We start from the raw sequence: 27,892 nt of genomic DNA, 5'->3' as shown, positions 1-27,892 counted from the left end.
CATTTTATATGCAGTACATTATTGTCATGTCATATTTAAGGGTATTACTTGGCTTCAAAAGTGCCTGGATTTGCGAGTTGTCACCTTCATGGGTTATTTTATTAGCACAATCCCTGCATTGCAACTAATAAGGGAAACATTTGTAATGTCTTATGATCTCTTATTCCTAATTTATGATTAGGCCTTTCTGTGCTCAACACATAGACAGACATTTCAATTGATAAGTTGATCAGCACATTGCTATGTTCAGTCACAGAACTTTTAATCATGTTAAACAAATGAAACTTTAAGGTGGCACAGTTTACATGCGTCTGATGAAGTGGGTATTCACCCACAAAAGCTTATGCTCCAATACTTCTGTTAGTCTGTAAGGTGCCACAGGACTCTGTGCTGCTTTTTACAGTTTACAGTGGTTTGCACAAGTTCAGAGATCAAATGATATAGCACTGCCCATGCACACAACTTGAGCAGACTATATTTCCTTCACAACTCTTAGGATTCTGTAGAGCTTTCACATTTCACACGAATATTTTCAAGGTATTGAAAGAACAGTTTTTTTACATAATGCCTTAGAGTTCATCTAAGGGAATACTTAGTTTCCATATAGGTGCCCAGATTCTCAAAGCTCCCACATAGGCAGGTTTGGTCTGAATGCCACCTTTACTGTCATGAACTATATTCTCATTTTTTTAGAACTTTTATTTTAAATGTTGTTTGTTTCTATTTTCTCTTTTCCATTCACATTTGAAACTTATTTTGTACCATTTCCATTTAACTTTTGAGTAAAGCTAGTGTCCTTCAACTTCTGACACGTAGAATATGTAGGGAAAAATAGAGTCTGTAGTATTAATAAAGTATTCCCAAACAGAAATAAATGGAAGCATATATATTCCTTGCTTTGATACAGGTAACGTATATTTACTTCTGCTAACAAACCTTTCTAGGGTGTTGTAGTTTTTTAGTTTTAAATTCATACATACTGAATAGTCAGGAAATTCTAACTGAAGTATAAACTTGGGGTGGGAATTTTGGTAAACTTTTTTGGATATAAATTCATTATACTTGCAACCCTTTATCACTCTTTTTTGGAAATGAGGTTAAAAACCTTTCAGCCCAAATTTTTCAAGTGTGTGAAATGAATGGCACATCTCTGACTTCTGTACATTTCAATTCCTGTGTGGACAGACAAACCCTGATTTAAATCAGGGTGTGAGTGTGTGTGCATGCACGCACTTGCAAAAGTTAGGCTCGCACACCTTTGAAAAGTTGACACACACAACCTCTCCCAAGATCACTATGTAGAGTTTATAACCTCCGCAGGAGTTAATGGACTATCCTTACAAAATCAGTTGCAAAGATTCTAATGGGGTCTATGAACTTAGTAGTAAAGGTTCATGTGAACTCCATGTGAACTTTTAAATATCAAAGGTAATCAATGTTTACCTGCACCGAGACCCTAGTTAAATTGGGCTCAAAAAAGCCAAACAAATAATATCAGTTTTGCTAGGTTAAGGAGTTTTGTAACTATTATGTTCCCCACTCACACACCCCAAAAATATTAGAAGACTTTTGCAAAGGTTAAAAAAAACTATCCATTTTATAAAATTCTTAACCTTCCAGATTCATAATTAATCGGAACCTTCCACACTTTCAGAGATTTCAGCTGGAAGACATGTTTTCTCTGCAAGTTAAGAGTATGTCAGAATCTGGCATAAAATGGAAAGCTGGTTACTACCTTAACTGTAAAGACCCTACTGTCCCTCCGTCATAACAGCAGGATTTAATTTTCAGTGCCTGAATACTGTTGTATGGCCTTCCTTCCTGCATATGTGTGTGTATGTAATAATTTAACTCTTTCTTTTCTTTTCACCTTTTAGATCTAACTGCGCTGAAAATATCCGTAAGCATATCTTACACACAGGAAAGCATGAAGGAGTAAAAATGTATAACTGCCCCAAATGTGACTATGGAACCAATGTCCCAGTGGAATTTCGCAACCACCTGAAGGAGCTGCATCCTGACATTGAAAACCCTGATTTAGCTTACTTGCATGCTGGTAAGACTATTCTCCTGTTTGTATACAAATGTGTCATTTTTCTAAATGAGCACCCTTAAATGATTGCAATCAGAGCTCTGGGTCCTTTATGTTGCTATCATTTATTCTGAAGAAAAGCATGATTTTAAAATGGACGCAATCCACTTCAAGATTTCACTAAAGGATGAAGGTGATGTATTTAGTGTTGCGACCTATCTGCATTTCACACACACATTCTGTGTTTACATGTGTAAACGGGAGATATTCCCATCCAGTTTAGATGGCCACCTTTGAAACCTGGATTAATTCATGTAGAAAAATAATTGTTTATATTTTGTGTTCTTATTAAGAAAAAAAGGTGGAACAACATAACGACATAAGGAAATGAGGTGCTAAATGAATACAATATTTCAAAACTCCTGAGAGTTCACAAAAATCAGCTGAATACTTAACACTATACAATATAACTGCAGAGAAGCAGACTTTGTTAGTATTATGTCAACAAGAAGCTGCTAGAATTAAAAAAAATAGGATGATGTTGATTTAATGAAGTGTGTAACAGGGCTAAACCACAGTCTGCTTTTCCTCTTAGTGCTTCTACCTACCTTTGTGCTGAATGTTTGTGTCAGCGTGCATTCTGGTCCTTCACTAACCTAAATGAAAGTATTGTTTTCTGTGCCCGTCAATAAATAAATAAATAAATAAAATACATGTAAAGAAAGTTACTATATGCTGCAAGTTGCTAAGACAAAAAATGCTGATATGCTGTGTGCATAGCACTGCACTGGGGTGCTGTGGCCCTGATCCAATAAACACATAAGCAGCTGCTTAAGCTTTAAGTATGTGAGTAGTCTCATTGAAGTTAATGAGATACTCATGTACTTAAAGTCAAGCAGGTGTTAAGTGCTTTGTTGGATCATGGTCTATATGAGGGACATCAAGGGACTCACACACAAATGTGAATTAAGATTTTCTGTGCTTTGTCTTCTACAGTTTTTTATTATTTATTTTGAATGATTTGTATAGAACCATTACTTTGCATGGTTCTTTACAGAGTTTAAATACACATGGTCCCTTATTCCAAAGAGTTTACTTTCAAAATTAAATACCAACAGAAAATAAAATAAACAAAAGAAAGAACGAGAACAAGAAGGGAAGAGAGCTAAAAAATAATGTGAGGTGTAGAAATAATGAGCAAATCAGATACTTTCTGGAAGTTTTAAGTTGGAGATTGAGGTAGGACAAGAAGTAGAGGGCCCAAGAATGGAAGAAAGCAAACCAAAAAAGTGGATTTTGCAGAGGGATTTGAAGGAGGGCAGAGAGGATGCCTGATACACAGGAAGAAGAAGGTTAGGACTTTCCAAGGGTAGGGAGCAGCAAGAAAAAGGGTACGAAGATCAAAATGAGTGGCGGAGATGAAGAGCAATAGAAGAAGCGATGTAGTCTGGGTCAGAGCTTGAACACAAGGATAAGGAGTTGGATTTCAATTTGGAAAGAGCCAGAGAACTTGGCAGTCATAGGTGGGGGAGAGCAGTCAGAGCAGTGTGAAAAACAGACTAGTTGCTGAATGTTGGAAAGAGGGGAGAGTCAGAGCAGCTAGAGAAAAGGAGGTTACTAGGGCTAAATTCTGCCTGTAATACAGATATGGAGCTTCTACTGAAGTGCTCGTGTTAAGTAAAAGCATTTGGGGGCTAAATTCAGTCAAGAAAAGTTTTCTAGAAAGACTCCTCCACACCTAAAGACTGTGTATACCACTACCCACCAGTATTAGTGGGAGCTTAGGAACTTGTATGCAAAGTAACAAGTTACAAAACTTTCACTTGGCACCTTTATGTGCAGTCACCCAACATTTTTAAAAATCTTAGTATGTTCTAAACAACTGCATCGTTTTGTGAATGGAGGCAGTATGCTTAATTGTACTATGTCTTTCCATTTGCCAAGTATTCTAACCCATTCTGGAACCAATCATCATGTCATTTCAGCACATATTAGATAAAACCTGGATGTGCAAACAAAAGTCCAGTTGGCTGAATACCAATTTCACATATATCAGACAAGAATCACGTTTCACATAATAGGAAATTAATATTGGATTTGAAGCCTATATCCAGATATTATAATCTCTAATTATAGCAGTCACACATAACATATTTTTGCCATTTTGAATGCTTTTACCAGTTTGAGAGAGATTCTTTATACATGTAATGGAGAATATCAGTAGAACCTATACAAGCTTTCAACACTGTAGAAACTTTCTAAGTTTGCCCACTGTCTATGCAGCAGTGTATGTATATATGAGTGAATTATTCATTGCTGCATACTGTGCTGCGGCTCTTCACCCTGATTTTCTTAGCAACAGGGAGAAAATTGTCATAAATATGTTTTGTACCAGTGGTTCTCTATTTCTTGTACTGCCGAAACCCTGTAGTGCTAGAGACATAGTAGGATATTGTGTAAATGTACCAGTGACTAGTAAGAATTGTTAATGTCTGTTTCAGAATTGGTACACAGAACAAGTGTGCCGCAATATCATTTGCAGAACAATCATCTCTAGAAATTGTTGTGACTTCATGTAGGTTGCCATGCTGTCCTTCTGGAAAGTGCCAGTTTCATGAGAGCTTACAGGTGCCACCAAACCTTCAGGTTAGATGCTGAATCAAGCTTTTTTGACCCATTTCTGATGGCTGTCCATTTGAGAGTTAAAGATTTCACAAGACTTGGTCAAAAGAGTAGGGGGGATAACTTTGGTATCCTGGCTAATAATCCTTACCAAAATAACGCTTGTGTCAGTGTCCAGTTCATGTTATTGATCACTTTCTGGTTGTTGTATTTGCCTACAGAGAAATCACAATAGCAATATTTCATTACTTTATAAAGCCCTTTAGGATCATTTGAATATACGTGCCTCATAAACCAATTTTTTTCTCCTAGTTTCACTTGACTATATTTCTCTTTCATTTGTTCTAATGCTGTTTTATAAGAGCAAAATCATCCCTTCTGCTGCTTTGAGTATAATGGAACTAGAAGCATTTCTCTTGCTTGTGAGGAAAGGGAGAGAAGTACCAGGTTCATGTCATTGTACTGCACTTCCTGGGACTCCTCAGAAGCCCTTCTGCCAGAGCTCAGCAGTATTAGAGCTGCATGGCACACTTGGGGCACAACAGGGAATGGACCTACAGAATCCAACAGCAGTTTTCCTTGGAGATGGTAAAGGAATCCAGTTGGATTTTCAATTGGCAGTTAGTTCTGAGTGAAGTAACACTAACTTCTAACAAACTCCGCCACATAGCTATTAGTGTAACATTATAGGTGGTTTTGGGGCAATAGTAGTGAGTGTCTTGAAGGAGCTCTCCTTATGGTGAAAGGCCAGTGGTGGGGGAGGTATGCAGTCCTGTATGCAGAAATCTCTACATCCATAGGGGTGAGGTGGGGTGAGAAGCGGGGGCCCAATCTACTTGGAATGTTTGAAATCCTTCCTAACTCAAAGAATTAATACATAAATTGCCACAAAGTCAGTCGAAGTCTTACAACTATATTCCTTAGTAAACCAAAACAGATACCCCTAAACCTCTTACAGCAATAGTGATCAAAGAGAATCTTTTTTCTGTCTAATCCTTTCTACTTAGTCTTTAAAAGGACCTGCATTTGAACAGCAGATCTTTTTTTTAAAAAAATGTGCTTATGAAAGATTGTGTTTTAACTCTAGTCCATCGCTGAAACAAATTCACTTAAAACATAGTCCGTGTTAACCCAAATGCTATATTTCAACCAGATTATTTAACTATTTTATTTGTATACAGCTTTTCATACAATTCTGTTTTTGAAAATTTCGCTATGGATGGTGCTGTATAATATCATGCAGTAGTATAAAATCCTGAAAGTGTTTTATGCCTACTCTTGAAGTATTCTCTGGCCCACTTTCTCTAGTATCTGCAGTATTTATGCACTGGGAATTTTGTGAGCAGAAATCCAGTGAATCACAATAAGCATTTATTTGCTAAAAGGTTCACATTCATAGCAAGATAATAGATTTTACAACTATCCAAGGACAGAGGGGAAAAAAGTCTACTTTAGTTCTAGGTTAGGGAAGGCTAGCAGACAGTATTTGCAGTAACGGGAAGATCATTTGTTCCTCATGTAAGGAATATGACCTTTCATTGTTATAACTGAGAAACACGCAGAGATCTGTAATTACAAATTAAAAATCGTCTGAGGGAGGGATCTGAAGCCATGATGAAACAGTCTCTTTGTTAAGGGTTTTCTAGTGGTGGTTCTTTTGATGACATCCTTTGGTTAATAGCATTCTCACTTCTGATTCACTTACAGAGTGACTCACTGACTTCTAACTTTTGATATCTTATTAGCTATTTCAAGTTCCACCTGAAAAGTGCTAATGGGTTAGGTAAATGTGCCATTTAGACCTCTTTTGATGTTATTCTAAATGAGCTAATAATAATCTTACTCTTGTAGTCAATATTCTCTTTATTTACAGTGCATCGGAAAAAACTCTGATCTGTCCTTTTACAACTGTATATCACTTTTATTTTCTCCCCTTTCCATGAACGGTATTACTGATGAAGTAAAAACTGAGGACACAGTAAGTTCCAGCTTTATTGTCAACTAATTACTAATGTTTACCACTAATAATTATAAACAAGATAATCTGAAAGGTTGTCTGCAACATCACTCATTCTTCTTCCAGAAGAATTAAGAATATGCACCATTCCAAGATGCGCATGTTAATAATTTTGAAGTGTATTGTAGATATTTATTAGCAAGAAGATTTTAAGAATATACTATTGTTTTTATTATTTACTTACGAGCCAATAATGCTCTCAGCATCATACAAAACACAAAGGCAGTCCCTGCCCTCCAATTTACAATCTGAAAATTCAGAGATTCAAAGATTCATAGAGTGTGCGTGTGTGTTTAAAATGTTTCTCTTCCACATGAGCCCCTTGGGAGATGTTTACAGGTTCCCATCAGTCTTATATGTCCTCTTCTGCACTGATTGACAATTATAGCCTGCTTTCTCTTTGGTATTGGCAGGGGTCAAAGGGCAGACTTTTGAAAGGCCTGTAGTTATTTGTGTTTCTGATGCATTGAAGTGTTTATGGTTTTCTACAGTCCATATCACTGTAGTGTCAAGAGTGCTTGTAGGAAGGAAAATGAGTGGATTTTGTTTGTTTGTTTCATTTTTGTATGTGTCTAATACTTTCAGTTATGGAAAAAGGACTCTATCAAAGAGAAAGGTCTTGCACTGTGCCCTACAGTTAGACTGTGGATTAATCTAATCTCTTCCCAAAATTCATGCCACAGCCACATCCCCATGATCAAGAATTTTTTTATCTCCTGCTCTCAGATAGTTTTGTGTTGGGCATCTTAAGCCATGTTGACCCAGAGGAGCTCAGTTATCTTGGTGGGCCCTGGATAGACTTGTAGTTCTAATGTAATCAGGTTCTCACCTGTTAAGGAATTTGAAGATCAGGACCAAGGCCTTGAACTAGTAACAGAAGTGGACTGAGAGCCAATAGAGAGACCAAGACACACGGCTGATCTGTTTAGAGTCATTTCTCGTTAAGAAAGTAGGTGGCCACTTTCTGCTCTAGCTAGAGCTTCTGCATTGCATCAACCTTCAGAATCAGCAAAAATGTATTATGGAAGTCCAATTGGGAGGTGACAGATGCCTGGATCTCTGTGGACAGATGCTTGACTGGGAGTACAGGGTGATATGTCCAAGCATCCTGGAGGAAGAAGAGGAAAGTATTTTTCACCACTCCTGCTACATGATCATTCAGGTTTGATAATGAGATGACCAGGAAGCCTTTCACCATTTTAACAAATAAGGGAGGGGAAAGCAGAAGGGCTTGGATGGAAGCTGTGGGAGAACAGTATCCCAGCTTGTTTTTCAAAGTGTTTCACCCATTCTGAACAGTAATACTGGATATTACCCTGGTTCAGTTTGAACCACCTCTTCTTCATCTAGGAGCTGTTCTCTTGTAAGCTTTGTGACATCTTATAAGAATACTTAAATGTACATCTTGGTGTCACCAGTCTGTTATTGGCAGCAGAGACCATAGCATCTCACTATTTTCCAAATAGTCTCGTATAAATATTAAAAGTGAAGGAAAAATGCTCCTTTGAGGGAAGAGGAACAGTTTACCTATCACTATTTTCTTGGGCTTGTTGGAGAGGAATTATGCTATTGTAGGGCAGCTAGCTGTGTCATGCATATGTGGACAACTGTTTCAAAAGCTTGTCAAATTGTATGAGTTGTATGAGTACTGAGATGTGATCACTATCCATAGTCATAAAGAGGCTGTCCTTTAGTGCTCCCATGCGGTCATGGCACATGTTACATGTTGTTGGGACTTTGTTGTCAATTCGTTCTCAGTGATTTTTCCTAGGAGTGGAAGGTTGGAAGCATGCTCGTCCTATGAGTTTTTCTCCTGTCATTGCTTGTTTGTTTGCAGCATGATCCCCAAGAATGAGCAGGGGGGGTTAAAAGTCAGATGATCCTGAGTTCTAATCCTTGCTGTGTTACTAATTTGTGTGAGCTTGCTCTCTGCCTCCTTTTCCCCATCTGTAAAATCACTGCAGGAATGCTTAATTTACCTAGCTATTATGATTAATTATTTGTATGGAACTCTGAGCACATAAAGCTCAATACAGCATATTGAAAAAAAGATTGAAAAGATTAATTTGGATGTGAATTAAGCTAAACCGAATGAACGACACTTTAATTCTGAGTAACAGCATTCATACAGAGGTTTAACGGGGATTAATTAATTCACTTTAAAAGTTAATTTGGATGAGTGTCCCTATGTAGACAAGCCCTTTGTCTGACTGCAGATATACTTGCCTAAAATAATTTCCCTTCTAGTATGTAGTTAAATTCTCCATAAAATATATGAGAACATTCATTAAAAAAGATGTTAAAAGAACCCTACTGAAATGCAGCCTTTTTGTTGGCAATATCCCTACTGTATTATTGGCGCCTCAGATCAGAAATTCATGGGAAGGCAGTTCAATGAATCATCTGTTTAGTACGTTAGGCCTTCATCCTGCTTTTTTCTATTTTGGTTTGGGGGAAAGTACTATAGCTGTGTTTTTAATTCTTTCCAGAGTATGATGAATAAAAGGAAAAGTTTCCAATGAAGTCTCATTCACGGATAAATGTAGGAAACCTTTTTCTAAGCTATTACGAGTGAGCCTTCCAAAACTTTGTACTCTTTTATGCCCCACATAAATTTCTCTAGCAGTTTCCTTAGCTTCTGAGAAACAAGGTTACACAGGCAAACTTCAGTGCGATTACATCATCAACAAGGGACAAAATTGTTATCCTATCAGTTGTAACAGTTGCAATATTCATGAATGGAATCCAGAAAGTTCAAATAGTTAAGCCCAAATAAAATTGAGATCTTTATCCCACTTGACAGCTACATTTATCAAATTATTAAGGGGAAAAATTGATTGTTAAAAGTTATAGTGTGATCTATTATGTGATTTTATCAAGGTATAACTGTATTACCAAGTGGAAATTGCAATCTTATTCAGAACGTGAATTGAACACACAATTTCATAACATAAGAATTATACTATTGTTCTGGCAATTTTGTTTCTGTTAACATTTTTGTTTCTTTTCTTGCTCCCTTTTTTCTTTAACATCCTTTTTCTAACTGTTACATTAGACAATAAAAATAGGAAGATGGAGCAGGGAAATGAATAATGAAAATTTACACTAATCAGTTTAATTTCACCTCATGTATTTCAATTCATCAAACCAGAAAAACATTAAATCATATGATGGATATTAATTAACAGGTTAAAATACAGAAGCCAACTGGGTGCATATACAAAACTGTATTTCTTGCCTGGGATATATAATCTTGTTTGCAGCCATGTTTAAGTTTTTCCTTGGTACAATTTCACTGATATTTTTTACTTCCACAAAAGAGAAAGGTACGTTTTAAATGCTGTAATTTTAAAAACAAAATAAAAAATCTGTCATTGTTATAGTAGATACTCAAGTCAACTAGAAACTATTACTGTAGCAGAATATTGCTTGGGTTCCTAGCTAGATAAAACAGTATTTTTGATGGCTGGTATAGAAGCAGCAGCAGCAGCAGCAACAGCTCTGCTTCAAACAGGTTCACTCATGTCACAGCTATTAGTGCCAGTCTTTCAATAGCATGTCAGATTGATTGGCAGACAGTCCCTTTCCTCTTTAGTGAAGAATAGTAATTTTAGTGTGTACTTGAAATAAAAACCTAGCATAAATGATTTTCTGTTTGTAAAGGAGGAAGCTAGGTTTCTTGCAACCTATGTACATTACTTTGTATTATGTTTCACAGAAAATTAAGCTGTGTAAAATCCATTTGATATTTTTTGTCACTCTCTTCTAGCACTAGGCTTTATATGCCTGAGAAAACAGCCATCTGACAGTACCTTTCTCTGTATAGGAATGACCTATAGGTAGGGTCCTACCAAATCCACGGCTGTGAAAACGCATCACAGACTGTGAAAACTGGTCTCCCCCATGAAATCTGGTTTTTTGTGTGATTTTACCTTATACTATACAGATTTCATGGGGAGAGCAGTGTTTCTCAAACTGGGGGTCCTGATACAAAAGGAAGTTGCAGGGGGATAGCAAGATTATTTTAGGGGGGTTGCAGTATTGATACCCTTACTTTTGTGCTGTCTTCAGAGCTGGGCGCCCTGCCAGCAGTAGCACAAATAAGAGTGGCAAGACCAAACGATGCCATGCTTACTTCTGCACTGCTCCCTTTAGAGCCGGGCAGCTGGAGAGTGGTGGCTGCTGACTGAGGGCCCAGCTTTGCAGGCAGCAGCACAGAAGTAAAGTTGACAATACCATATCATGCCATCCTTACTTCTGTGCTGCTGCTGGTGGCAGCTCTGCCTTCAGAGCTGGGATCCTGGCCAGCAGCCACTGCTCTCCAGGTGCCCAGCTCTGAAGGCAGCGCCTCCACCAGCAGCAATGCAGAAGTAAGGATATCAGTACCGTGACCACCCCCCACTCCACAATTCTTTTTTGAGTCAGGACCCCTACAATTACAACACTTCAAAATTTCAGTTTTAAATAGCTGGAATCATGACATTTACAATTTTTAAAGTCCTCTGACCATGAAATTGACCAGTGTGGACCGTGAATTTGGTAGGTCGCTACCTATAGGCTTTGTCCTTTTTAAATAGCAGATGGGGTGAAACCCTGTTGAGGTCATGGAGCCTTTTTTTCCTTTCCCTCACTATAAGCTGCATATGTGGTTTGCGTAGCCACTGTTGCAAAGCAACAAAGGCTGAGCTGAATTCCTTTTACACCTACCTCATCTTGTCAGTCAGATCAGCCAATAGGTGTTGCTGTTGAGTGACTTGGAATAGGGAGAGCTGCTGTCAGCTTGTGCGCCATTCTTGCATCAAGTAGAGATGCTGAGAGGAGTGCAGGTCCATGGCCGCCTTCCTCATCAGCCTGTTAGATGGCTAGCACTGGCAGTAGCACTGTGCTTGTGCAAACCTCATGGGTTACATAAGTCCTGCAAAGCATTCCTATGTCCACAATTAAGGAAATTAGGGCTCTGGACACCATACTAATGATCACACCAGGATTATGTGAGTGTTTCTGTCACTTCATGTAACAACATTGCCACATATCTGTATGTTCTGGTCAGTGTCCCTCTATATATACCTTTCTCCTAAAAGTTTCTTGCTACATAACGTAAACTATATCAACATTTCCCAATATTCACATCTTGACACTCCGAATTCTCCATTTTTAAACTCTGTCCTTTTTAATGCTGTAAAACCGAGGCCCAGAGTTATGTCAGCATCACTGGTTGCTGTGGATTTTTCTGGAGAAAACTGATGAGTATGCAGCCCCTCAAACTTGTTTCCATGTCCCAATTTCACAGGTTATCTTCTAGTCCTTGTCACTGTGGCATTTAGAAAGTACCAGAGGTAGAATGAGGGATTAGATTGGTTTATACATGTGAGTCTGTGATTGTTCTCTGGAATACCAAGGGTAGTAGCGATCCTGACGGGTACTGACAGGATCCACATCCTTTGTGCTTCACTCTCCAGGCCTACCCTGAGATCATCACATGAGTATATGATATCTTCCAGGGTGAGCCTTTACTTCTGGACAACCTGTGCCTGCGTGATATGTTGGAAGGTTTCCTTTGGCTTATTGATCATTTGCGGAGGGTTTGGGGTGTCTTCTACGTCTCTGAGCCAAGGCTAGCCAGATAGTCCTCCTTTTTTCCCTTACTTGCTTCAGAAATATGGTTCACAGCATGGTTGAATGTGGTTCTGCAGCCAGTAGTTGGCATAGTCTCTACCTTATGTAGCATACCTCTGGAAATACTCTTCTTCAAACCCCTACCTTCTCTTACCTTCAAAGCATGCTGTCCTGCAACTCTCCTATAGTCCATCTCCTGCCCATTCTTAGCCTACAAGTCCCTTAGCAAATGCTAGCTCCTTCGCTCTCTTATCTGTTGTTATTCCTCTGCATTTAATTGAAGTCAACAGGACTACTCGTATGCTTAAAATTAGGTCTGTGCTTAATTACTTTGTTAAATCAGGCCTTAAGACACCATTGACACAACTAAGGCAGAGGCACCTTGCTGATCACATAAGAGTCCTCTGAGCCCTTTTGAAAGTCCTGGTTGAGCAGCTGTCTCTTAAACTACATATTGTACCTGACCTCTTTAGCTGTGAGCCCCACAACACTAGGGGACTAGGCTGTAACAAAGCACCTGCTCTGAAAACTTCTGAAGTTGCCAACCATGTGCTGAGCTCCAACTGGAGAGCTCAGAAAAACCATTTCCCATCCTGCATAGATGGCAGAATCATTGATTAAAAGATGATCAGACTCCTCTTCTAGGCAAGCTATTAGTCCATTACATTTATAGATAAAGTCATCCTTCATGCGGAACGTATCAAACACTATTTTATTGCCTTATTTGGAGCTAAAAATAGTATGTACTTAGCATAAAACTTTAAATGCAAAGAGGAAATATTATAATATAGATGCACAAGAATTCCCTGAGGACCAGTCACCACAACTGGAAAGGACGTGAATGTTGAATTTTGCTAGAGTACACATATGTATAATAAATAGTATACACTAAACTTAAATAATAAAATTATAGTTTAGTGTTGAATTATCAGTGCTTTCAAAGATTATGAAAAGATAAAATAGTCTACAGCAATAGACAATTAGAATAATCAGAAAAAAGTTCTGAGAAGAAAACAATGAAATAAAGAACTATTCCAAGAAAGATATGAATTCAGAAATAAAACTACACCTACTATTTCATTGGAGTCATACAGATTTTTTGTAATGTAGAATGCACCAAACTACTAAAATATTAATTTTTCTTATTAGCAGAAACTCTTATGAGGGAATATCCCAATCCATTACACAATCTGAAGTTATGGTGGATTCATAGGAAATATAGTCATTCTGTTTTCATGTGAGCTAAGTGTACGTATTGATAAGATAAATAAAATGTTTAAGAAGAATGTCAAACTACAAGTTTAATTGTAAATAGCAGCTGTAAATTTAATATAAAAGCATAACAATACTGTAGTGTGATCACAATTATGAAGGGATGACTGCACTGCTTGAGTGTTTAAACTGACAATGCTCCCAAGACCTAGGGGCACTATATTTCAGTATAACCACATCTTAGAGTATATTATTGCCTACATAATATCACTACCTGTTGGCCTTTCTCACTACAGCTGTATATTGTACAGAGTGTACTTTTTATTTTGTCCTTCAGTAGTGCTCCTGTCTCCTTCCTGATCATTTTGCATATTTTCCTTCTTCGTGTCATTTTAGATGCTTATACTACCATACAGTTACCGACACTAAAAAAGTATATTGTTTGCTGTAACTGAACTGATTGGTATATATTTGTATGCAATTTGCTTTAATTTGTCTTCCAACTCGGTCTCATGTCAAGTCTTGAATATTGACTTTTAGTGATTGAATTATATGAATAAATAGACCCTGATCCAGCAAAGCAGTTAAGCATGTGTGTAACTTTAAGCATGTGAGCAGTCCACTGAAATCAGTTATGTATATTCTCAAGTGCTTTGCTAGACTGGAACCATAGTGAGTAGCTGGCCCCTCAACAATAATCACTTTGGTGACTCACTAAACCCTGGCACTCCATGCTAAAAAGTTTTTTGTTTAGGATTTCCTTTTGTTTGCTTTCTCTGATTAGATGTATACCAAACCAGTATTTCTTGACTCTGAATCTTGGTTATTAACCTTTTGTAATTAAGATACTTTGTCTATTTGACACAAATTACTCTTTTTTACTTTTCTAATTTACATTATACCTTCAATAGTTCTTTATAATTTTCCCCATTTTTTCATTTGCCAGGTCTTTGGTACATTTCAAATGCTAAATGCTGTTCCATATATCCTTAGTAACCAGGCAGGATTTTTCTGGCCTTTCTAATATTTAGGTTTTATTGGATGAATGTAGATTGCACCTTCTTTAACTGTGCCTTAAATAATTGCCACTTAAGGGAATTAAGAAGTACAAGGGAAGGAAAATGCTGACCCATAGACTAAGCAGAGGGGAAAAACATTCCCACTGGGTCCAATTTCATAAGAAGGACCATCAGGATAGTGGCTGGGACCTGAAATTATGGGCTGAATGACCTCTAAAAAATTATCAGTTCAAAGAGGAGCTTGTCTATAATGGTTTGCACTAAAGAAAGTGGGGATAGGGAGAAATCTCATAGAAGGAAGGCTGCTTCCTTCTTCTTGGTTGACATGTGAAATGAAATTATGATACTATACTATGTAGTTTTTGTGCAATGTCAGAAGATCATATAGTGGGTCAGTTCCAAAAAGGCAGATAAAATATGAATTTCAAAGAAATATTTTAATACATGTCCTCTATAATCATATTCAAACACAGTACAATATATTCATCAGTACTATAATATAAGAATCTGGTAAAAGTGATGAAGAGAATGTGCAATATAACGGACCTTGAGGATCACTGCTAAATGCACATAGATTGTTTTCTCCTTTAGCTATATTGTCTAATTCTCATATAATATGCCCTGGCAGTAAGGGGGCCATAAAATGGGTGCAAGTGACATATAAATTACAAAGGGGTTTTAGTGTAAATAAACATAGAGGTCTGTAGTCTTTTGGAAAATGTCAATAACTTATCTAGACTTCTAGACATTGGACTAAATTCGCTGCTGGTAGAATTGAATGCAGTTCCATTAATTTCAGTGAAATTTCACACATTTACACCAACAGTTAATTTGTTCCATTGTCTTCAGAAAGGTGGGGATAAGATGTACGGAGGCAAAATTGTAAGCTGGTCTCTTAGCACACAATGAAGAATATTTTCAACTACTGTACTATCAGCTAATATTATTAATATTATTCATGACATCTCTTTTTTTTTTTTTTTTCAAAAAAGTTTCAACAGCCTAGGTGATTGTTACCAGAAGGTTTTTAAAGGGAAGCTTGATGCTCTGTAACTAAAGGACGAAGCTGGTTACTATCTGACAGTTAGGAATTGAAATGTAGGGGTGGTCAGTGCATCTGCAAACAAGGCTGCTACGTTACTACTATAAGTTTGTACCTTTCTGTACCTGTACCTCTTGCCAAAAATGTGCATTCTGGTTTCTATCTTACTGCATCTATCCAAAGGCCAGGAAATAATAGTAGGTGTAAATTCCTAGAACTTCATCTCCAGAAGATTTACAAAAAAATCAAAATATCTACTTTGAAGTAAAGAGCGTCTTGTGATAGTGACAAAGATAAACCCTAATTATTTTGGCTCAGGAGACATCCAAATCTTTTAGATTCTGGAAATTCATTTTATCTGAATTTTGGATTCAGAGTGCACAGCTGACATTCAGATAATTGGAGTTTTGAAAATTCTTGGCAGCAACTATTTAACCACTTAGATGAAAAAAAATTCTGTCACAATAGTTTTTTTTTTTTAAATGTCAAGGAGGTAATCATGAAGAAAAGGGTGAACTTTGGGGAATATAGTTTTAAAATGTCTAAAGTCCATGGACATGAGTTTGGTACCACAAAACATGTATATGCCAAACAGAGTGAATTTACTGTCATAAAAGTTTTTAATGTGATCAGAAATTTGGCCTTACTAAGGGCAAGATTTGGCCCTAACAGTCCATTATTGTGGTCCTTTGTGTCACTATATTGTTTGTTGCTGAGCTTTCTTTGTCCAGCCATGCTGGATAAGGACAGGAGACACTGAGTGTGGTTTAATTAGACCACAGTTTTATTTCTAATTGTCAGGAAGTACCCTGCAGATAAAAGTATATAGTGCAGGTAATTCCATAATCATTTACACAGACTGGGTTTGTGGGGGGGCGGGGGCAGCTGTTAGCCCCCTCCCTTTGCCCATCCAGGTCCCCAGCATCCCTCAAGCTTCAAATTTTGCTCTGCAAGGGGTGCCTCTGCTCCTCTCCACTTTGGAAATCATAGCTTTGCATTCAACATCTGCCATCCAGATATAGAAAACAGCTGCTTTTTTTAAATAAGGAAAATTGGTTTACAGCTTACAATTTATTTCCTCCTGTGACTGTGAAGGAGGAACTCTCTTTAGCTGTCTTTGTAAAATGTACCCTCGTTTGAACATAATGATTTCAAACTTTGGATGTCCATTACCTATTAGGACCAGGCCACTTCCCCCTCAAATGAGGGTTATGGGGGGCTATAAAGGAAAGGGGGTTGGCTCTCTGCTGTACCAGTCCCAGTAGTCCCACCTGCACCCTCATTTCTGCTCCTTTAAAGGATACCTCCTTTAAATTCTTTCCTGTCTATTTTATCTGATCATCATATCTCTTCCCTACAGAATACGTATATTTGCCCCATACTTACATCATGAGTTGCGACATAGCCTAATGCCTGTTTCATGTTTGTCCCAACTAAGCCCCAAACCCACTGGGGGGAATGCAAAAAAAAAACCCAAAAACCCACCTCACCTTGGCCAATCTGGCAGTGAGCGAAAAAATTCCGTTGCAGTCCTCCAAGAGAGGAGCGACTAGCATATAATCCCCACAGTGGATCATGACAAAACCTGGTATTTAACTATTTCCAAGAGTGAGAGAGAGAGTGCTGCTCTGCCTGGTCCAGGGAAAAGAAGGCTTTTTCCTGCACCAGTATGAACTTAAATAGTCTCCTTTCTCTTCTGGTCACCGGGAGTGGGTGTATGGGATGGGTCAGTGTCTCCTTGTTTACCTGATCTGATAAGCTGCTGCAGCAAATCACTGTCTGGCTGTCTAGCCTTACAAGGGGCCACACACCTTTTCCTACAAGCCAGACAACAGTCCCCACTGCTTAATGTGCAGTGAGGTCGTTCTATTAGCCTTCACAGCATACAGGGTTTAACTTGTCATCTCTCAAGACTCTCTGTGATGTTTGTTCAGCAGTTTGCTCTTACATCCATCCACTCATGCAAAAATTTGAAAATGTTAAAAGTCATGGACCTATTTTTCAAAATATGAGAATCATGAAATCTGTAATTAAAATCTAGCCTTATGTATATCATATATCAGCAGAGCTAAAACAATAGTAGAATATAATCCTCCACCATCTCTTTATTTTTAAAGTTCTGGGTTGTTCAATGCACAAACTATTCCTTAAACCTTTCAGCTCATGTGATTGACCAGTTAAACAGACATATTTATTTTGATGTGTGCAGGGATTTCAAATTTAGAACAAAATGATAAAATCTTCGAATATAAAACAAATGAACTAAGCAGAAAAGCAGTGTGTCTGTTGGACATCCAAAGTTTGAAATCATTACGTTCAAATGAGGGTAGACTTCACAAAGACAGTTAAACAGTCATTAACAGTCACAGGAGGAAATCAATTGGAAACTGTTAACCCATTTTCCTGTTTTCTATACCTGGATGGCAGTTGTTGAGTGGAAAGCTATGGTTTCCAAGGTGGAGTGGAGCAGAGGCACCTGTTGAAGAGAAAAATTTGAAAGCTTGGGGGATGCTATTTGAGCCTGTACTAAAATGAGTAAATAGTTCTCCGTGGTAAGGTTCTTCACCGTTGAGAATGCTGGGAAAGAATTACTTAAAGTTAACTTTATGGAGAGAACAGGGCTTCTTATTCTTGAAGGTTGCAGTAAAACTGTTGTAGCTTTCATGCATCCAGTGGGGGGGAAATAACGTTTGATGTTTCAGGAGCATGCTTTTTTATAATGTAATTCTGCTTTGAGCATGAAACACCTTTTGATAGGTGGCTGTGCAGGTTCATAAAAGTGGCTCATGACCTGATGATTACCCTGTTGGTAAGGTGAGTGCCCATCATTTATCTGGTGAGTCTGCTGTATGTTATGTGGAAAGAATGTTTTCATGTGAGAAGTCTCAAATTTGAAATGAAACACTGATAGGTGCATTTGATTTTTGTTTTTATTTTCAAAAATTCTCGTTATAGTTTGTCAGTTTGTAAGCTCTGCTTTCAGCTAAAATAACAGTTGTTTCTTCTCCCAAACCATTGTTTTGGAAACCAATACGTATCCTGTCATGTTAACGTTAATGGGTGAAGTAAACTGATTAGAGTCATTTTTGCCATTCATTTTCTTTTAAAATCACTTGAAAATTTGTGATCCAAAAAAAGAGATTATTGTACAGTTCTGCTGAGACTTTTGATTGTTCCTGACACTGATTGACAGAAAAAAGATTTTTTTGTTTGTGTGGGTTTTTTTTTTTTGTTGGAATAAGAAAAAAATACAAATGTTACTAAAAGCAATGACAAATGTAAAATTGCACTTCTCTTCAGTTACATTTTAGAGATTTTGATAATAAAGCTTTTAGTGTATTTGATTTTAGCTCCCATTGACACAACACTACACTTTTCAAAGCAGTTACTTGTTTTTTTCATAGGTTGTCGTACATGGGATACTGACTTCACCATTCAAGTCTAAGACTAATACGTTGGTGAAACGTGAATGTCTACATTCTTGGTTAGGCTTTGCTATTTAATACTAACATTTCAAAGGATTAAAAGGAAGTATTGCCTCCTGTGTCCAGTCATATATTTAATCATAGTGTAATCGTGTCTGTTTAGAAAGAGCTATTTGATTTCTAAGACAATTTGTCTCTCATTCTGCAAAGACTTCTGCATATGAGCAGTCCCATTGAACTAATTGTGCACATAAAGTTGTTCATGTGGTTGCAGGAGCAGGGCCCATGTTAGAATAGTTTTAGAACTTGTGTTCTTGTCTAGGTCTGTAGAAAATGCTTTTTTTAAATAGTGCTTTTACTCAGTCCATACTACCTGGCAAAACCATGTCATAAATAGTTTTACCAAGACCTGTGTTGACTGTATTAAACACACTTTAATGCTCTGTGTAGGTGGATCCCTATTGACATTGATTGGTCTTGACCTTAGTAAATTTTCCTAATATGTAATTGGAAACTAAAAATATCAAAAAACAAAATTAGGCACGTAATTTCAGTGTTATCTAGAAAGAATTTCAACGTGGCAGAGGAAGTTTCTATAAACAGAATACACTGCAATATTTTCAGTAGTTCACTACAGTATGGGTTGTATAGAGGGAGATGTTTTCCAATAATTGAAAGCCTTAAGGCTGCGTAAGATTAGAACTGAATGTTTTACTGTTGCAGCTGTACTAGACTGGTGGTTTAGGCAACCTGAAATGCTTATTTTCACTTTCCACTAAACTTTTTTTCCTGCTTCTATCAGAACCATTAGAAATTACATCAAGTATTTGAGTGTTTTTCAACAAAGTCAGAGTTGTGGGTTGGTAATTGAAATTGGGAGACAGGTTCATGTAATTGGATGTTTTTTTATTTTTCTCTCTATCCTACACCTGTTGTAAGGATTGTGACATGAAGTTTAAAAGTGGATTTACTCGATCTGTGACACACAAATAGATTTCTAGTTTTAAATTCTCTTTAAAATATTCAGTTCAGATTTATACATTATTAAGGGAATCCATGGTGAATATTTCCATTGTTTGGTTTTTATCATAGGGAACTGAAAATCTATTGGTAATTATTGTATTAAAAAGCTTGTTAATCTCCATTTATTTCTAAGTTTGTTATAGATTCTTAGCTGAAAAATACAGTACATCACTGACTGTTCTATCACTTGACAGCAATTGATAAAGCATCCATGCAGAAAGTGTCAGAAAAGGTTAATATTTATTGATTTTTATGGTGCTACAGCCAATGTAGTTTTGCCATCAAAGATGTATGGCCACCAGCAATGGAATCTGTAAAATTGCAGGTTGCACGCTAGTTTTTATTATAACCTATGTCAGTGTTCTGGACTTTAAAAATGACAGATAATTTAATTTAAGACAAAAGGCTCTGAATGTGCAGCTACTAAATACCTGAGACTGGAATTTAGAATTCTAAAATGAAACCCAAGAGCAGCACTTAAAGGCTCAAGGGGGGGGAAACACACAACCCTGCATTGCAAGCGATGATCACATTTAGCGTTTTCATTCACTTAACTAGGTGCTATTGATCTGCAGAAGGTGCCCAAGCAAGTGATAGCTGAAATTATGAGCAATAAAGGGCTTGCTTCCTCAAACAAAAAAGTATATAATTAGCAGGGGTGTAGGAAGGGGCAAAGCCTGTGTTTGGTTTCAGAGGTGTTTAAACAAAATGGAATGAATGCTACATCCGTATTTAAATGTACACAAGGAGAAATCTGGTTGCCTTGAAGCATAAATCCATGCTTTGGTTGCAGTTTGTGTAAAAATTAGGAGTGCACCATAGCCTTTACATTTATCTCCATCAGTACTTTGGCTGACAGAAAGGCAATTCAGTGCTTTGCCTACACCAACCAGGGACATGGAAATCTTTCAAAGCTTTAACTTTTCTATATGTATCTGTAGTTTACATTTTTATTCTATTTTTCACTTAGCTGACTTTTTACACTGTGCTTTTCATAAATGTATGGCTTTCTGGAAGCTACAAACTGTTCTGGAAGATATATAAATGCTAGTTAAAGAGTTGAAAGTTACTCTAGTAAAAAAGAAAATATGTCCCAATCCTACCACCTTTATATAGGAATAACTCTTATTCAAGTAGACCCACTGACTTGAGTTGAACTGTTTTCAAGAACATGGACAGCAAGATTGGGCCCTTTATTTCAAGAGAATGAATAAAATTTCTATATTATAGAATTGTTGTTATTTTTATACTACAATTTTGCATGCATGTGTCTCTCTTTTTTTACTTTCTTTAAAGTTGGTAGTGGTGATGGAGGGATAACAATGAGTTTATTTCATAAGCTAATGAGAATTCTAATGGTAAGCAACACTTTTAAGTTTAACCTGTCCAGTAGAATAAACTGTGTGGCGTACTGTAAACGTGCTTTACATCCCCTCTTGTCTGTACCACATTTTTCTATTGAGCTTTATACCACTAGTTTGTCTGGTTTTTTTCTCCCAGACAGCTTACCCATTTTATTGTGCTCATTTAAAGGAAAGAAAAACAGTTTGTCTCCTTGAAAGGCAAGAGAACAGTGAGTGGAAAACTACTTATATAGCTAAATTACCATGATAATATATGGCAACTAAAATTCCAAAATTGAAAGAGAGGATACCAGGGAAAATCATGAATCATTTTATAAAATGCAACTGACAATCTGAAATATTCTTCATAAAGATTTTTTTCAATCTTTCCTTGAACTTAGTAAAATGTAATATTTAAATTATTGTTAAAATAACTTGTTTAATTTCAATAAGTCATATAAAATCCATTTCTCATATTCTCATATAACTCTACCTTTTTTATTTTAATGACTCTCTCATTAATCTAACCTTTTCCATTTTTATTGTGCTTCATTTCCCCCCTTCAGATCACATAAAATTCTGACTCTCTGAAATGGTACATATTCAGCAGCATATTCTGGGATGCATTTTACATTTTTTTTATCTTTTTTGTTTTTAACTTTCAATACAAGCAACAACATCATCGCTGTATAGTGTCCATAAGTAACTTCCACGCTGCAGCTATGGATGGCAGCTTAGTGACAGATGGTTTTTCAAACACTTTATTTCATTTTTTTAAATTAAATATCACTGCTATAAACCATTCATTATCGTTCATAACACCTTCACCCCAAAATTGGTCATTACCTTAGGTAATGGCTGATATGTTGTGGTGTTAGATGATTTTAACAAATGATTTTGTGGAATTATTACTTAATTCATAATGTAATTAAACTTTAGTATCCAGCAATATACAACAGAAACCATATATTTATTTTAGCTTACATAACCATGAAAAGACAGCATTGCTTAAATCACCCAACATTCATTGAATAAATAAAATTAATTTATTGCTAACTTACCACATATATATATGATGTAATATTAAGAGATGATGAAGAAAAGAGGTATTTCCAGACTGTCTCTAGTCATTAATTGAATGTGTACATATGGTAATGCACATCTAAGTATAGGGCAACATTCTGGCTTACCCTCTGTGCATGTTGAAAATGGGGATCCAAAGGAGGAATCACAGGTCATAATTCTTTATTTCCTTAAACGCTGCAGAATTAACACTTTGCCGATAGCCCACACACATTCTGACTGATCCTCAGAAGCATAATTCAAGATGGCCTTTGGAAACAGAGATGTGCTTCACATATATTACTGCAACCCTGAGGATCTGCCTATGACCACTAAGCCCCCTCCTCTGTTTAGGGCTTGTTTACATGAACGTTTTGTTTGCTGCGAGCTGGGGTGTGAACCTACATCACTCTAGCTTGTGGTGGACTAACTGCCCATGTGGACCCTGCTGATGTTTATCACTACTCCCATTCCAAAGAAACTAGATCAGAGCTCACTAACAAACTGTTTATGTGTGTTAGCAAGGTCCACATGGTCTGTGGCAGGCTAGTGCAGGGTAGATTCACACCCCAGTTCCCGCAAACTAATTGTTTGTATAGACATCCATAAGATTTCTCCTACTCCTGGAAGTCGTCATGTGTATCAGCAGCTTGCAAAACAGAACACGGGCAAAAACAATGGGGCAAACACCTGTTTGTGGAAAAATCAGTGGCAGCCAGAATTTGATCCTTAATAATTAAAGGCCCAGTTTTCAAATGTGGGTCCTTAAAGGGAGGCGCCTATAGTATATTCTCATTTGGACACTAAATATCCTTTGAACATCCTTAAATGTTCATTTGGACACCTAGATCCCTGTTATAAAAGTCCTCTATTTATCCAGAGTCAGTCCAGAAAGCAGCAATGTAAGGGGAAGATGTCCCTAGTTTGACTCCATAGCACATTATCAACCCCTGGTTCCACTGAATCCTCAATGAGTTTATATTTTTGTGTGTTTATAAGTGCTATACCTTGATTTTGTAACTATCCCTATTATGACATCAGAAGATGCTTTACCTAATCCATCTTTAACATAATGCATAAATCTTAGGGTAGACTCTGATTTCCCCTGCCCCGGACCCACAGAGAGGTCTTGCTATGGGATCTAGGGATACACTGCTATGGAGGGAGCTGACTTGTTCTGCTCCCTCATGGATCAAAGGGTGTGATCTGGCCCTTAGTTAACAAGTCTTTCAGTGTCAAGTGAGCTAGAATAAAACCAAGCTGTATTGGTGTTGTAGGGTTAGCAGGAGTGAACAGTATTAAATGTTCATTTTTGTCAATAAAGCTGTCAGGAAAAATACCAACAGGAAGCAACGGTTGAGTTTATATCTTCACTTTTCAAGCCATAGCTATGCTATAAATAATTGTATACACTTATCTTTAAAGTGAAGAGTTTTTAAATTATACATTTACAAGAAATTGTCTAATTTATGTGTGTCTTAGGGTCTGAAGGCACTGTCCACAAGAATGACCAAACAAAAAGAACCCCACCAAAATTTGTCAACAGAATGAATAGCGCAGAAGTTATTGTATTATTTTGTGTTTTAGGCTCTCCTTTCTGGTATCCTAAAACCGGTACAAAAGCAGTTGAGAGAAGTTAATGTGTGACCTTGTCTCACTGCTGTGGTGCAGGAGCAGCTGCAGTCCAGAGGGGATTTGACCTATGGGGAGACCAAGTGATGTTTGTGCTACCCAAAGTTCTACTCAGAAAAGGTAGCTTTAAATTGCTATTTGGACACCATAGGAGATATATGAATAGAGGGTGGCAGAGGATGTGCAGAATCAGTGCATGCTCCCAAGGCCTCAGCCAACTTTTAAGCATCCATTAGCCAGCTCTCAGCTTCCTGGGCAAGAGTGAGTGGCATGTGCTTTCTGCCATCATGACCCTCCATCTGGACATCCCCTTTCCAACCAGTGCTTGCAGCTCTGGGTCCCACCAGCATAGACTCAACTCTGTGTTATGCTGACATGTGTTTGAATAGAATGGAGAGGGGTTGGGGATTTTTTGGTAAGCTATCATTGAACAACAAAACAAATTACAGAGAGCATCCCCATTGCTCAAGTGACATTAAATAAAATATGGTAGAAAGAGGTGAAATTTCAAATGGCTTTTGAGTGCGAAAAGGTTGAATTTTTAGTCTCCACAATCAAAACTCTCTGCTCCCAGTTCTTTCATAAGAAACTGGGGGAAAGGTCAAAGATTTGGACTGTGGTTCTGCATACACCAGATTTTCTTTTTTTTATGTCAAGAAAAATGAAACTTCAAGTGATTATAATGGAATTTTATTATTTTGATTTTAGTAATAGATACAGTCTCTACACTGGAAGATAATGGTCCTAATTTTAGCCTTACAAAGATAGGACCTGATCTCCAAAACACGCTAACCTATACATTTGATTTCAATATGACTACTCAGGATTGCAAGCACTGTGGATAATAATGTTGGCAGAAATGGGCCCATAAATTGTATACACCAACACATCCATGTCAAGTTTATATTTTCACTCTTATTTACAGCACCCATTTTAACAAAGAAAGTATTTTAGGCTGGGAAGGAACACATATTTTTAAGTTATAAAAGTAAAACAGACCCTTTCCCTTCTCAATTAGAAAAACACAATATGTACAGAAAAACTGAGAGAGGTGTGTGTCTGTGTCTGTGTTTCTGTGAGTGTATATCTTATCAATCTTATCATGGAGAATAGCAGTTATTACTCAGAGAGATTCCTCAGGTTTTGAATTCTTCCTTAATGGGTTACCAAATAGGAATTACCTTTTATGTCACAATGGCACCATTGAGGGTATGTCTGCATTTCAAGCTGGTGGTGTAATTCCCAGTTTGAGGAGACGTAGCTGTGCTAGCTCTGATTGACCTAGTGTGCTAAATAATATAGCCATGACAGTACAAGTGGCAGGGGCTAGCTACCCCAAGTATGAACCTATCCAAGAGTATGTCCCTCCCATCTCTCGCACTGCCATGGCCAAACTGTTTTAAACACACTACTTTAGCTCGGATTTACACACCCAGCTTAAAGTGTAGACTTGCCCAAGAATGGCTCAAGCTGTTGACATGAGTTTGTCTATAACCTAAATTATCACAACTATTATATACAACAGTTACTAACTTATCTTAATCACAACCTAATTTTTTCAGTTACAGTCAATGCACAAGATTTCAGTTAATTTTAACTCTATAGAAAGTTTGAAGTATCTGTGTTACCACCTTCCTAAGAGCATTTGGGACAAAGAAAAGACAGACACAAATGCAGTTTTAAAATATTTTAACTCATAAACTAACAGATTTACTTGTAAATTCTCCAAAAAATCATTCTGTATTCAATGAATAATTGCTTGTACTTTTTTGGAGGATATGCTGTATTTTTCATATGAAACGAGGCTGAATCCCTGCCTTAAGTGCAAAATGAGAGTTAACTGATGGAATCACAACTAGTGCCTCCACAGTGTATGTATATAAGTGAGTGTATGTAGGTGTTTCTAGCAAAATTCAAGAATTCTGGATCAGTGACACTTATTAGAAATCAAAAGATTAGATAATTCTGCGAGGAATGTGAATGAGGATTCTAAGGTAAATGGTACTGTGTGTAGACTATTGATTACTGAAATAGTGAGGTATGACGGTAGACACTGTGCAGTTATATTGTATGTATATTTAGGAAACTGCTGTTCTTTTGTTTTATTTGTATAAAGTTTAATGCAATTTATTTGAATTACAAGTAATTTATTCATGTTGTTATCTTCCCACACTGCATCAAGGAAGAGATTTTTGTTTTAATTACACATTTCCAGGTATAGAACAGATAGTCATGTGTAATAAATTTAATTGATGTTTAATTGTAATCTGTGAAGGGGAGCATCATAAATTACCTGTTTAAAAGCTATCTCATTGGTAACTAGGTATTGGGGGATATTAGTGAAAATCCAAATACTAGGATTTCATGCATTGGCTATTTGAGGGAGGTGGGGGGAGGATGACAAGAAATGATACTTTTAAATATTAAGATTATAACTACAAAATCATAATATATTTCTCGATATCTCTAATAAGCAGATTTTTTCTTGTCTTTTGTTTTTGTTTTATTAGCTTTTCTGTGATGCTCAGAGTTAGTATTTGAGTACCTCACAAGACCCCATGAGATAGGGATCTGTGAGCTGCTATCCCTTTTTTATCGATTGAAAACTGAAGTGCAGAAAGGCAAATGACTTGTTGGATTCATACAGGAAGACTGTGGAAGACTTAGGAGTCAAAGTTCCTGGTTCTCAGAACACAAAGCCATTCCTCCTCTCATGTGACGCACTGTATTTTTAAAGATAAGAAATAGACTCTTTGATCTTTTATTACGAAGAGACAGTCCTTCTTTCCTCAAGAAATAAATAGAGATAAATGTCACCCTTACCAGTATGGCGAGAGTAAGCAGAAATGCTGAGTTTTGCATCTGTTGCTGCAGGAATCCTATTGCCCTATTCAATAAGACTCAGATGAGGCTCGGCAGGCGTACACTCTGGAGTGCATGCTTGTGTTTTTGTGTAAAGAAGCAGAATGCTTCTCTGACTATCACTTGCTACATGATAGCAGCATTCCTTATAAAAAATACCTTCATTATTCTCATAACACAGCAAGTCAATGGCAGAGTCCGGACTAGAATCCAGTTCTCTCCATTCCTTGTCCTGTGCCCAACTTAATATCTACATTTATTATTCCAGCATATTGGTCTAAAAGACAGCATTTCACAATAATGATGCTGCCGTCTTTTGTAAATAGTGTAGTATTTATTTTAATAAGGGTCGGTGAGTGGATAGACCACACCCCCTTGCAGGTATATGTTACACATGCCAGCCCATTAGCCATCATTCTTTCCTAGTGGTCTGTGCAGTACCATGAAGCATGGCCCTGCAGCTTACATGGGCAATAGGGAGAGGCTTGCTATGTCCACTTCCCCTCCTGTCAGCCTATGCACAGAAGAGTAACACAAATGTATGGATTAGAACAGATGAGCACAGTCTTCCACTCTCGTGGCTTCAACTGCTTAGCACAAAACAGACAGCCGTCCTAAAGTGACAACCAAGGTCTCCCCCAATACAAGTGAATCCCCAGGTGGTGTAAACCTGGCATAGCCAGCTCTGTGTCACCTATGTCTCCCTCATATCCCTTTCCCCAGCCCAGAGGCTTGCTGAGGGTCAGGAGGGACCAGGCAGAAGGCACAGCTCCAACAGATCTTCATCCACAGTCATTGGCTCCCAGGCAGCCTTCACTTGAGCAGCCTTGAGGATGTCCTTAATTATGTTGTAGCTTAGAGTCACCTTCTCTCACCACCTTCTCAGCAGTGTAAACTCAGTAGAGTTGAGTATTTAGCTCCTTAATTTTAATAGGTAAACATCTTTTAAAAAAAATCTACCAGCAAAATCCCACAAAATACTGTG

General features: G+C 37.4%; 1 protein-coding gene across 4 annotated transcripts in view; it reads left to right on the top strand.

Moving 5' to 3' along the window:
• ZNF407 (zinc finger protein 407) overlaps window positions 1–27,892 on the top strand; it is a 453,603-nt gene that overhangs the window by 315,098 nt on the left and 110,613 nt on the right. For all 4 annotated transcript variants that reach the window (XM_075062906.1, XM_075062909.1, XM_075062908.1 and 1 more), the window contains exon 8: window positions 1,878–2,056. In XM_075062906.1, coding sequence (XP_074919007.1) covers window positions 1,878–2,056 — 179 coding nt within the window. The remainder of the gene's footprint in view (window positions 1–1,877; window positions 2,057–27,892) is intronic.

This window comes from Chelonoidis abingdonii, chromosome 2 (genome assembly GCF_003597395.2).
Source record: "Chelonoidis abingdonii isolate Lonesome George chromosome 2, CheloAbing_2.0, whole genome shotgun sequence".
NCBI classification, from domain to species: domain Eukaryota; kingdom Metazoa; phylum Chordata; order Testudines; family Testudinidae; genus Chelonoidis; species Chelonoidis abingdonii.
This window is presented reverse-complemented; position numbering and strand designations above follow the sequence as displayed.